A 12,011-nucleotide genomic window follows, 5' to 3' on the forward strand; every position below is an offset into this window, starting at 1 on the left:
CAAGATATTTATAAAAATAATTCTTTTGTTCATGGACTTACTGAAGGATTTATAACGTCAATAAATGTTTAAAACAAGAGACATATAGAGGAACACAGGACTAGAGATCTAGAATAAACAGACACATGTGGGTGGGTGCCACGCATGTCTCCAAAAGGTCAGAGAGAGAGGCCAGGAGAGGTGTCGGCTCTATGAAGCAAGACCGGGTAGCTGGGGAAAAGAAACGAGAATTACCTTGTTTGTGTTAGGACTTTGTACTATTGCATGAGAGTCAGCCATAAAAAACAATAGGAACTTTTGGGGAGGAGTAGGCAGACTATTGCCTACTTGAATAAATATAATTGAAACAGAAAAAAGCTCATTAATTTACATATTTATGACTGATCTTGTTTCCTAACAGCAGAGGGAAATAAATGCCACCAAGACCATAAATAGCCTGCAACACTGAAGTTATTTACTACCTGCTATTTTACAAAGAAAAAAAATTAAGCCATGATTTAGGGAGGTGTACCTGAATGGAAAATTTTGTAAAATTCATCAATAATTAAGATATCACCTTCACTAATATATAAGACAATAGAAATCCACTCAGACACTAAGTTATTTCTACTCAATAAAATTATTTTCAAATTTTATATATAAAAATTGTACAAGACTTGTCATAGAAAAATGAAAAAGTAGAATGTGGAAACATTTGTTCTATCAGATGTCAAGTTATATACAAAAAGCAGCCCATAGGAGTTAGGGTAATGACAAAAGAGGATGTCCCGGGAGGGCTAGGCGAACTTTCCTTCTCGGTATATGTATGAATAAGGAAATCTTTGACTTCACCAGGAAAATTGCAGAAACCATGGCAGGGCAAATTTTAGGATGAAGAAGACACTGGCACAGTAGAGAAAAAATTGGGGGAAAATCCATATCCTTTTGGGATCACTGAGCCAACATTGACCCACAATATGCTGAAGATCCAGACTGACTGTGTTTTGTCTTACCTGTAGCTGAAAGCATTCTTCCTAGATTATGAATGTAGACTCTTAATGTCATACCTGAGTATGACATCAGGGGAAGTTTGTATGCACAATGAAAGGAAGGGTGATCATGTTAAAAAAAAAAAAAAAAAAAAAACAGGCCAAATATGGAGAATTTCTGAAAATGCAATGCTGAGTCTTTGCTTTTTCCCCAGATGCAGAGAACTGTATCCAGTGCCCAGCTCAAGAGCATCCAAATAGTGAGAGAAATCGCTGCCTCCCTAAGGACTTGATGTTTCTGGGCTTTGATGATCCTTTGGGTGTGTCTCTGGCCTGCACTGCTCTCTGTTTATCTGCCATCACAGCTGAGGTTTTGTGGGTCTTTCTGAAGTACCAAGACACCCCTGTAGTCAAGGCCAATAACAGGGCTCTCAGCTATGTCCTGCTCATCTCCCTCCTCCTGTGTTTCCTCTGCTCCTTATTCTTCATTGGTCGTCCCAGCACAGCCACCTGCATCCTCCAACAAATCACATTTGGAGCTGAGTTCATCATAGCTGTTCCAGTGTTTTAGCCAAAACACTGACTGTGATCCTGCTATTTAAGGCCAGGAAACCAGGAAGAACCATGCAGTGATTGCTGGTAACAGGAGCTTCTAACTATGTCATTCCCTGTGCTCCCTGATCCAAGTGATTCTCTGTGAAGTCTGGCTGGGAACCTCTCCCCCTTTCCTTGAGATGGACACTCATTCTGAGCCGAAGGAGCTCATTATCGTGTGCAACAAGGGCTCAGTCACTGCCTTCTACTGTGTCCTGGGATACCTGGGCTTCTTAGCTCCGGGGACCATCTCCCTGGCTTTCGTGCCAGGAACCTGCCTGACACCTTCAATGAAGCCAAGTTCCCGACCTTAAGCATGCTGGTGTTCTGCAGTGTCTGGGTCACCTTCCTCCCTGTCTTGCACCAAGGGCAAGGTCATAATGGCCATGGAGATCCTCTCCATGTTGGCCTCCAGTGCGGGGCTCCTAGGCCGCATCTTTGCCCCAGAGTGCTACATTATCCTCCTGAGACCCGAGAAGAACACTTTGAAAGTTTTAAAGAATTTAAGTTCCCAGGGAAATAGACATTCTTAGGTTTTATCTCATGAGTCTCTATCTCATTTTTAGGATTTTGAAAGATAGAACATTTAAATATTATATATGAATAATAATGTATCTGTAATAGGCACATCAGTAATAGCTGAGTGCCTTACATCAAATTTACTATTATATCATATGTTCATTCAGATATTTAAAAACAACCAAAATTGCTTTACCTCTGTTTACCCTCTCTTTTTTAAAGTATTGGTATATAACTACACTCAGTCATCAACACTCACTCATAGGCTTTCTGTTTTAGACTAATGGCATGCCTCAAATCTTTTGCTATTGAATCCAACCATTTCTTCCATCATTAAATATGCAGTAAGCACAGCGTCTATTTTTTCAGCCTCTCCTCTATCTTAGTACCTGTATTTCAAGAACTTTTCAAGCAGTCTTTGTTGTATCTCCTCTGGGTATTTTGTTTGTTTGTTTGTTTGAATCAACTGACAGTGTGAATATTCGCATTGAGTTAAATGCATAGGTCATACACAGTGTCTTTGTGCTTTCTTATGACTCTTTTAGTGTTTTAAATTTCCAATTTTTTTAGAATATATTTTGAATTAATGTAGATTAAATCTCTAGTATATTTTCCTTAAGTCGTTTATTAAATCATCATTTTCTAACTTATTGACATAGTAAGTACCGTTGTATATAAGGAAGTGTTTCTGCTCTGTATTAGTCATTCAGTTGGTTGGTTTTTTTATTCTCTTTCCTCCAATAAAAAAATTTACATAATGTCTCTGCATATCACCTTTTTCATATTTCCTATCATGGTTCTTTTTTTTTTTTAAGTTCTTATTTCTTCCTTAAAAATGTCTATTTCATGTGAATTTGACAATCAACCTTTCCATTTCTTAAAAAATATATTATAGTTCTAACTTTACTGAATTGAATCAAATAGTTTGGGTAAAAGTTACAATATGGTAACCACTGATAAATTTGGCATTTCCCTATGTAGTCAGAGTTCCTTTTTCATATTGCATTATCATTTTTATTTTCTCTATGCATTTGTTTAAACTCAATGATTTTTCTTTTGTTTTTCCTTCCCTCTACTTACTTTGAGTTTATTTTGCTCTTCTAATTTCTTGAACTGGAGATTTTAACGTGGATTTGAGACATTTTCTGTTTCACAATGTATGTATTTAGTTTTTTAAATTTCCTTCTTGGCATTGCTTTGACTGCATCTCACAAATTTTGACATACTGTATTTTGATTTTTAATGATTTCTGTGTAGTTTTTAAATTCCTTGAGAGTTCCTGCTTGAATCATGGGTCATTATATATGTGTGTTCTTTAACTTCCAATTGTTTTGAGATTTATATCTTATTTTATTGACTGGAGATTGATTCCATTGTGGTCAGAGAACATGCTCTGTATGATTCAGTTCTTTTAAATGTGCTGAAGCTTGTTTTATGACCCCAGAATATGGTCTATCTCAGTGAATAACACATTGGTGCTTGATAAGAATGTATATTCTGCTGTTGTTGGGTTGATTGTCCTACAAATACCAACTGAGTGCTCTGTGAGTGTCAGCTGGATCCTGTTGATTGGTGCCATTGTTCACCTATACGCTTGTTGACTTTTAGACTAGTAGTATTGTTGGGGAGGGGTGTTGGAGTCCTAATCATAATTTTGGATTTCTCTGTTTCTTTATTCACTGACATCAGTTTTTGATGAATGTATTGTATAAAAGATATTCATCCATTCTAGGAAGATACCACATTCTCTTTACCCATTCATTTCTTTTCCTTATCCTTGACCAAAACACTTTAATTTACAACTTTTATAACATGATGTTATATATTTCAATTTCTTGAAATTCTCACCTGACTCCCAGTTGCAAACAGTCAAATCTACATTTTCAGTCTTCATCATCAGGAAAACTACCTAATTCTTTACCCATCCACTAGGAACGATCTAGCTATATGTGGAAAGCAACCCAGAACAGGAGCTGAGTCATGCCAAAAGTGTCAGGGAATCCAGAACCACATGGTTGCACTGAAAAACTCAGCCTAGAACACCTGGGATCTGGTCAGGTGGGGAAAGTGCCTGTAGTGGGTAGTGGGGGCTCATATGCATGAAGCACTCCATCCTCCAGCTGCCTCCAACATGGGGTAAAAGCTTCATCTATTCCAACAGGCAAGACCTCAGGGCTCACCTCACTTCCCCTGGCACCTCACCCAGTGAGGCTAATGGCACCACCTGCCCATCTACCCCAGGGTAACAAACAGAGGAGGCCATTCACCTTTTGATGGACATTTGTGTTGGCTGCACATATTGGCTGTTGTGAATATAGCCTGTTTGAAAGACCAGTTTTCTCAGCTTCAGTGAAACCTTAGAAGCAGTTGTGGTGAAAGTCAGTAATACAATTCACTGCTATTCCTTTCAAGGAAAGAACACAGCGCCCAAAATTGTTTTCTTGTGGCTTTTATGAAATATATGTGTGTGTTAGTAACTCAGTCGTGTCTGACCCTGACTCTTTGCGATCCCATGGACTGTAGTCGACCAGGCTTCTCTGTCCATGGGATTTCCCAGGCAAGAATACTGGAGTGGGTTGCCATTTCCTTCTCCAGGTGACCTTCCCAACCCTAGGATAGAACCCGGGTCTCCTGCATTGCAGGGGGGTTTTTTTTTTTTATCACTGAGCCACCAGGGAAGCTCTCATGAAATATATGTAGCTCTCATAAATAAATAAATAAATATAAATATAAATATATATATATATATAGTGGAACAAATCCTTCCATAGAAACCAAAAGGGAAAGGAAGATATATTGTTTCCTTCTTTGAAAGCTAGACTGTTTGCAACTTCATAGTAGCTTTAGAAGGACTAAGGCTACAGGTGTGCTTTCAAGTCACTAGATGCCTTAGCAACTCCGTATATCTTCCTTTTCCCAAAAGAATGTAACCAGAAAGCAAGTTTTGGTGCCTCACACATTGTGAGGCCAAAAAATATCACAGCATCAGAATTTGGAACAGAGAGAGTTTACTGCAGGGCCATGCGAGGAGGTGGGTGGCTCATGTATTTAAAACTCCTAATGTTTGTGTTTGTGGATAAAGATTTAGGAACCTCTCCAATGCCTTTGATCTGACAGAGGGTGTGTCCTCTGGATTGGGTTATCCCCTGATTGGATTGTCCAGTCTCTTCACCTATAAAAGCAGAATCAGAGGCAGAAGTAGTAGACTTTTCAGCAGTCACAAGCTGTTTGCATCTCAGGAGTGGTCAGAAGACAAGCTCTTGGAACTGGGGGAACCTGCATAGACCACATTTCCAACCCAACTCTTCTGGTGAGTGTAGAAACCACATTGATGGCAAGAGACTGTTCATTTATATGCTTTTTATGTTTATGCAATCTCTTTAATTTAGCAGGTAGTGGCCCTTAAAATAAGAAATTACCTTACTAAAAGTTATTTCTTTGATGTTAGTATTAAGACATATTCCACATTTTGTACAGTTTTGTGTATGAACCTTTCTTGGGATAATAAGCCAGATTTTTTTTAAATAAAATCACTCTGAAGTAGAAGCAGTATTTGCTCAGGCTGTTTGAATAGTTCTCTCTGGAAAATGTTTTACCCACAACGTGCTTCGTTTGTTTGTTTGCTTTTCTTTCTTTTTAACAATTCAGTTCTCTGCTCCACATGTCATCAGTTTGGCCTTCCCCAATCTCTTCATCAGTTGTTATTAATGTTTTTCTTTCCCTTTACTTCTCTTCCTTCATATCTCCCTCTTTTTCTCTTCTTTCTCTGTGATGGCCTTATTGATTATTATAGTGCTTTATTGTACCAAACACTAGTAAGTATTTTTTTACTCCATCAACTCTTTCTCTCCAGATGCTGAGGAGCACGACAGAGAGAAGATGGCACCTTCTCCCACCAGATGCAAAGAGAACTCTCATGAGCAGCCCAAGGATTGCTCTAGAGTTAAAGCCGGTCCCAAGGAGTCACACGAGAAGGACCATGGCAGGGCTAGAACTCGAAAGTGGAGCAGCGCTTCCAGGTCTCGGTCTAACTGTAGCACCACCTCCAGCTCCAGCAGCGGCTCCAGCTCGCCTGCAGCATCCAGCCGCTCAGGACGGTCCAGCACGTCCTGCAGCTCCAGCTCCAGCAGCTCTCCTGGCTCTCTGAGGCCTTCTTGGCATAGAAGAGGCAAGAGACAGCGGTCTCACTCCAAACAATCTGAAAGAGATGAAAAGGAAAGAAGGCACAGCCCATCCCCTAAACCCACCAAAGTGCACATCGCGAGACTCACTAGGAACGTGACCAAGGACCACATCAGGGAGATATTCTCCACCTTCGGGAAAGTTAGAGTGATTGACATGCCTGTAGAGAGGATGCACCCCGGTCTGTCTGATGTTTATGTGGAGTTTGAGACTCCAGACGAGGCTGAGAATGCGCTGAAGCACATGGATGGAGGACAAATTGATGGCCAGGAGATCAGGGCCACCACTGTGCCAACCCCCAGGCAACTCAGCCCTCCCAGGAGAATGCAGTCACCGCCCCCCAGGTGGTGCAGGTCACCCTCACGGAGGAGGAGAAGGTCGCTTTCCCCTTGGCTCAGGTCCCAGGAGCTCTGGCGACCAGGCTCCCCCCGCCGCCCTCACCACTGGAGCCGCTCCAGCTCCTCCAGAAGGTGAGGGCAGCAACTGAGGCTTGTCCCAGGGCAGCAGAGTTCCTGCTGCGGTGGTGTGGGGTCGTGCTTGAAAGATGCCCTCCACAGTTCTGGCTAGAAAACTCTGGTTCTAGTTCCTGAGAATCTGTTTAACGACAAAGCCAGCAGGGAGGCGCAGAGCCGGCCAGGTGGTGCAACAGCCCCAGCCTGGGAACACGTTTTCCCATTTCACAGATGACCTGGGCCTGATCCGGTGGCCTGGTGCTGCCCTCACCTGTCTGCCTGCAGAGTCCAGCCCTGATGCCATTCCTGTTAACCTGGCCCTGCTCTCCTGCTAGGGTTCTTTTCTGACCTCTAGAGTCAAATACCTCCTGTGATCTGCCCAAAATGGTTCTTTTCACATGTGTAAATACACACACACACACACATACACACAACTCCCTTTCTCTCTGAAACTGGTGAGTAAGTTGAGAGCCAGCTCTACAGGGTCCCCACAGAACCACTCCTACCCTGCTGATTATGTGGACATTCATGGTGGTCCTGCAGGTTACCTTGGCAACATGACCTCGCTTTTTTGGCTTTTATTGTATAGTCAGTACTATAAAATTTCTGTTCAGTAGCTTTGTAGTATTTTAGATAATGTTGTGTCTATACTTTGTTGTGTACAGTAAAAATAGTTGTGTTGAATAAATCTAGGATTAAAGTGGAAAAAAACACCTTTTCTCTCATCAACATTCAAATAAACTGGGGCAATGATTTTATTCAATGAATTTCTGAATCATAGATTTTAGTCCACACCTTGGCATGTAATAGGTGCACTGTAAATGGGAGGATCAATTGATTTTCCTTCAAAACCAGGAAATAATGAGTGTTGAAAGGGATAGTGTTAATGACTGTGGCAGGACAACAGGAATAAAATGATATTTTTAGTTTTTCACTCTAAAAACATCTCTGAAGACAGCAATGATTGATTTGAAAGAGTGTACTGATTAGGTTTACATTTGAAGTAGATTATTGTGATTAGAGTGTTAAGTGAATTAAGAGAGAAAGGACGTGAGATCATAGTGACAATTGACTGCAGTCTACCACCAAACAGGTGGTATCATTCTGTAACTGCAGTTGAGTGACTTTCTGAGAAAACTTTAGAAAATATTTTTGGAGTTTGACTGTTTTCTTTCAACAAAATATCTGAGCTCTTTAGAAGGGCAAAGTGAATAAGTGAGTCTGTCAATGTAAACCATTAAAACTCACATTACCTTTCTCTTCATAGGGGACCCAACTTAGTGAGAAAATCAACATAAAATGAAGAGATGATACATACAATTCAAAATTTGAAAACTAATAGAGAAAATGCAATATTAATTTTGATGACTGGGTCTGGAATGGTCACGCTGTTCAAATGATGTTTTGAAGGAGGACAGAAAGGTGCCCAGGATTGACCCAAGGGTGGCAGGAGCTCCGAGCTCAGAGGCCATAGCAGCAACGCTGGGTCCCCCTAGAGGTGCTCCTCGAGGTGTTTTCTGGAGCAGCACAGGTCCTCACCACAGACCCAGGACAGGGCCAGTCTGCATCCATCCCCGAAATCTCTCTCATCTCCATCGGCTATGGGGAATTGGGCTGAAGTAACCAAATCCATGATGGAGAAAACTTGAGAACCCGAACAAATTTATAAACTCTTTATTGTGGCTTGAACTTTGAAATCACAGAAGAAAATCTGAGTAAGCACTACCAGCAGTAAGGAGAACTTACCAGACTTATCACAGAGTTAAATCCAGAGCCTGTTGACAGAAGGAAGAGCTGCCCACCTCTACTCACTCTGTCCTTCTGTTTCTCAGGCACCCTTTGGCCCTCTGGAATCAGCCTTCTCTCTTCACTACTGATAAAACAACTTTATCAAAATTGTACAAAGAGTTCCAGAAAATGTCACTCTTTTCCTTCCTGATACTGTCCCCCTGGGACTTCTGTAGCATGACACCTTTATTCCATGTTCTGTCTGTTCAGTGAAAATAATTATGATGTTTACTAAATGGAGTGTTTATAAGTAAAATGAATTGTTTATTGAATAAGCAATGATGCGTTTCTTGAATAATGACAGATTATGATGGGCCCAACACTGTGAGGTGGACAAGTTTCAGTGACTCAGACCTATTTTTGATCGGGGCAACAAGCTTGTTGGCAAGTCATTTTCAGCAGAAATTGTTTCCAAAAACCATGTTCCTTCTTAAGAGCCAAAATTCAAATCTAGAATACCCACATAGGACTTCCCTGGTGGTCCAGTGGTTAAAAGTCTGCCTGCCAATGCAGGGCACGAGGGTTTGATCCCTGATTTCACATGCCCTGGAGCAACGAAGTCCATGTGCCACAAACAGTGAAACCGAGCACCTAGAGCCCGTGCTCTGCAACAGGAGAAGGCACCACAGTGAGACGCCTGGCACGACAGCGAGAGACCAGCCAGGCTCTGCACAGCTAGAGAAAGCTGATGGGCAGCAACAGAAAACTCGGCGCAGCCAAAACTAAAATAAACAAATAAATAACATTTTATAGAATGACAGTCTTCAAAAACAATACACACAATTTTTAGGTAACAGCTAAGGACGTAACACATAGCATAAGTGCTAATTGATTTACAGTAAAATGTCTTCTGTCTGAGTTAGCATTTGGCACAAGAATGATTAAAAAAAAAAAGGAGGCAACTCGTGTTAAAAATGCAAGCTTAACAAAAATAAGCTTAAAAGCAAGCTTAACAAAATAAGATTTTATAGCATTAACTAAATACTAAAAATAATCTCTGTAGAATAGATTGTTTCTTGTTTAAATGTAAGTAACATAAAAAATATTATAACTAAAAACACTAAATAATTCCCCAGGTTAGATTACCTATGTAGAATTCAATAAAGAAATTCTGGCAAGCAGAAACTGAGGCATACAAAGATATACAAAAATCTTTTCTCTTCTCATATGAAATCCAATCTCTTATCCACAAAAAAAACATTTATGCCTTTTGTTTTTATCTACTAAGCATTTAATAGAGTATAAAGTTAATATAACAAAGAATCTTACTTCAGAAACAGGGTTGACAGTGAAAGAGGCAAGTGGAACAGAGGAGTGTCCACACACCCACTCCCTGTGAACCACTTCCCAAGGACCATTTGGTTTCTACAGGACAGTCTTCTACTTTTCCTCTAGTTCTCAAGAACATTCTTTCTGGCTCCTGGCTCTCTCTGCATCCTTGGCAAGCCTGTCTGCCCTCAAGGTCATAGCCAATCCCTCCCTTGCTGTCTTCACTATCTGAGACTGTCAGCAAATATCTGCATCTGTTTCTGGCCATCTGCAGAGGGCCTGTGGGAGGAAAAGCCCCAATCCTGGCTCCATCTCTGTCTTATCTGAAGACTGGGAGTGATGGGCTCAGGCTGGTGTGCAGAGATCTGGAACCAGCACGGCCCGGGAACTCACATGCAGCACCAGGGCAATATAACCCCTGAAACATTTGTGCTGTCCAAGGTCCTGAAAGGCTCTCTTTCAGAGCTGTAGGCCTGAAGCTCCTGCAGCCTCCTGAGTGCACAGACTTGCTGCAGCTTCTCCCAGGGTCCCCTCGCATCAACGGCGCCTGACCACATCGCCAGGATGGGAGGTTATCTTTGTGACCGGCTTCTGGATAGATCTGTCATGACATCTCTGCTTGGCCTTGGCGAAAAGCTCTTGTCTTTTCTTCTCCAGTTTTTGGGCATTATATTTCTTCTGAGCCTCCCCCTTTGAAAACAAAATGAAATGTAAAATGTGAACAAAATGGGGGATGAAACCACTGCCAGTCATAGAGAATGTTCTCAGCACATTTGGATAACCACACTCCACTCTCCCTAGTGAGATGAATCTCATATTGCTCTGTGCATCACATTTATTCAAAAGATTGACAGAACTCAGATTTCTGACTCTCAATGCCAGTAGTCTGGGGTGGAGACAAGAGATTGCATTTCTAAGCATTTCCACTGGATGCTGACACTGCTAATACAGAACCACACATTAAGAACTGAATCCTGGGGCATCAAGCAGATATTAGTTAAGAACAGAAAGCCCCAGGTCATTGCCCAGAACCAATCCCAGAATTTCCCCTACATCATCCTCCTTTAAGGATATCTTCCCATCCATGTCACTGTCAACAATACACATGCTGGTCCCCTGCATCCAACATCACCTGGACAAAGAGATCACATGGTTCTTTGAATACCAAGACATTAATATCTTTTTGATATCTCCTTTTTTACTTTCCTTTAAAACACACAATCACCTAGTTTTCACCATCCTGTAGTACCTCATCTCCAGTGTGATCATGTACCTCACAACCCTCAGATACTTTGCTTTCAAACCCAAGTCCCATCTTCCCTCAAATATTCTCCTGCTTATGCCATAACTTGGAAAGGTCATATTCCCTTCATAAAGTTCCTTTTTTTCACTGCAAACTGCCGGAGTCCCGCTCCAGCTGGTCCAGGGGTCCCCAAGGGATGAACGGCGTCGGCGAAAGGAAAAGAGACAGAGAGGTTTTTTTTTGATGACCTAAAGACCACACACTTTATTGCTTTAGTCTCTATTTATATAGCCTATGATCTTCTACGTAATGATTCTTACAATATTTTTCCATTTAGATCAACATCCCCTGATTCTAAGATGTGTTAAAAGTTTTTTCCTAGTCTATTGTCACATTTTGGTTACATGTTTACCCCGAAACCTATTTTTATATTACTAAAACATAATCTATAAATCATATTATTCCATCTGTTTATTTTGTACAGCCTGCTACTACAGTGAGTACAGCGTCTTGCTTCAATGACTAAAAACTATAGTGATGGCTAAGGGCAAAGTTTTTCATAGTACAGCCATTGTCCGTGGTGGCTTGTTTACCATCTACCCACATACCACAAGACTATTTCTGGCAAGGGGAAATCTTTTGCAGTTACCTAGAAACTATTTACAATACAATTTATATATATCTTTTCTGTTTGTGCTTAGATTTTGAGGGGAAAAGGCAATTGGCTTAGTTTTTTGTAACTTTCCCTGATACATGACCCAAGTTTTCCAGTCATCAATAACAATTTCCTCATGAGGCCAGGTCACAATAGGCTTAGGGCTTGTTTTCCAAATGATCATGACCTTATTCCCTGGCTGAATGTTAGGGACCCACCAGTCAGGGGCCTCAGTAGGTTTAATCATTTTTGGAATGTTTCTCTGGGGCAAGGGATCATTTTTCTTTTTATTGAACTCTCATGATCTCATCATGGAAGCCCCTATAACTCCAGCCATCAAA

General features: G+C 41.1%; 1 protein-coding gene across 1 annotated transcript; it reads left to right on the forward strand.

Annotated features, from left to right (window-relative positions):
• The first annotated feature begins 5,960 nt into the window (after positions 1 to 5,960).
• LOC145510802 (uncharacterized) lies at positions 5,961 to 10,243 on the forward strand. Its single transcript, XM_081502996.1, has 2 exons — positions 5,961 to 6,733; positions 10,102 to 10,243. Exons 1-2 carry the CDS (start codon positions 5,961 to 5,963, stop codon positions 10,241 to 10,243), a joined length of 915 nt encoding a protein of 304 aa, XP_081359122.1.
• The last annotated feature ends 1,768 nt before the right edge of the window (positions 10,244 to 12,011 follow it).

Source organism: Giraffa tippelskirchi, chromosome 6 (assembly GCF_054371585.1).
Source record: "Giraffa tippelskirchi isolate mGirTip1 chromosome 6, T2T-mGirTip1v1.2.pri, whole genome shotgun sequence".
NCBI classification, from domain to species: Eukaryota; Metazoa; Chordata; class Mammalia; order Artiodactyla; family Giraffidae; genus Giraffa; species Giraffa tippelskirchi.

Excerpts from the sequence above, each read along its gene's own strand:
- LOC145510802 (XM_081502996.1), top strand. The coding sequence starts at position 5,961 with ATGGCACCTTCTCCCACCAGATGCAAAGAGAACTCTCATGAGCAGCCC. Across the intron at positions 6,734-10,101 it reads CGCTCCAGCTCCTCCAGAAG|ACTGGGAGTGATGGGCTCAG; the intron begins GTGAGGGCAGCA and ends TCTTATCTGAAG.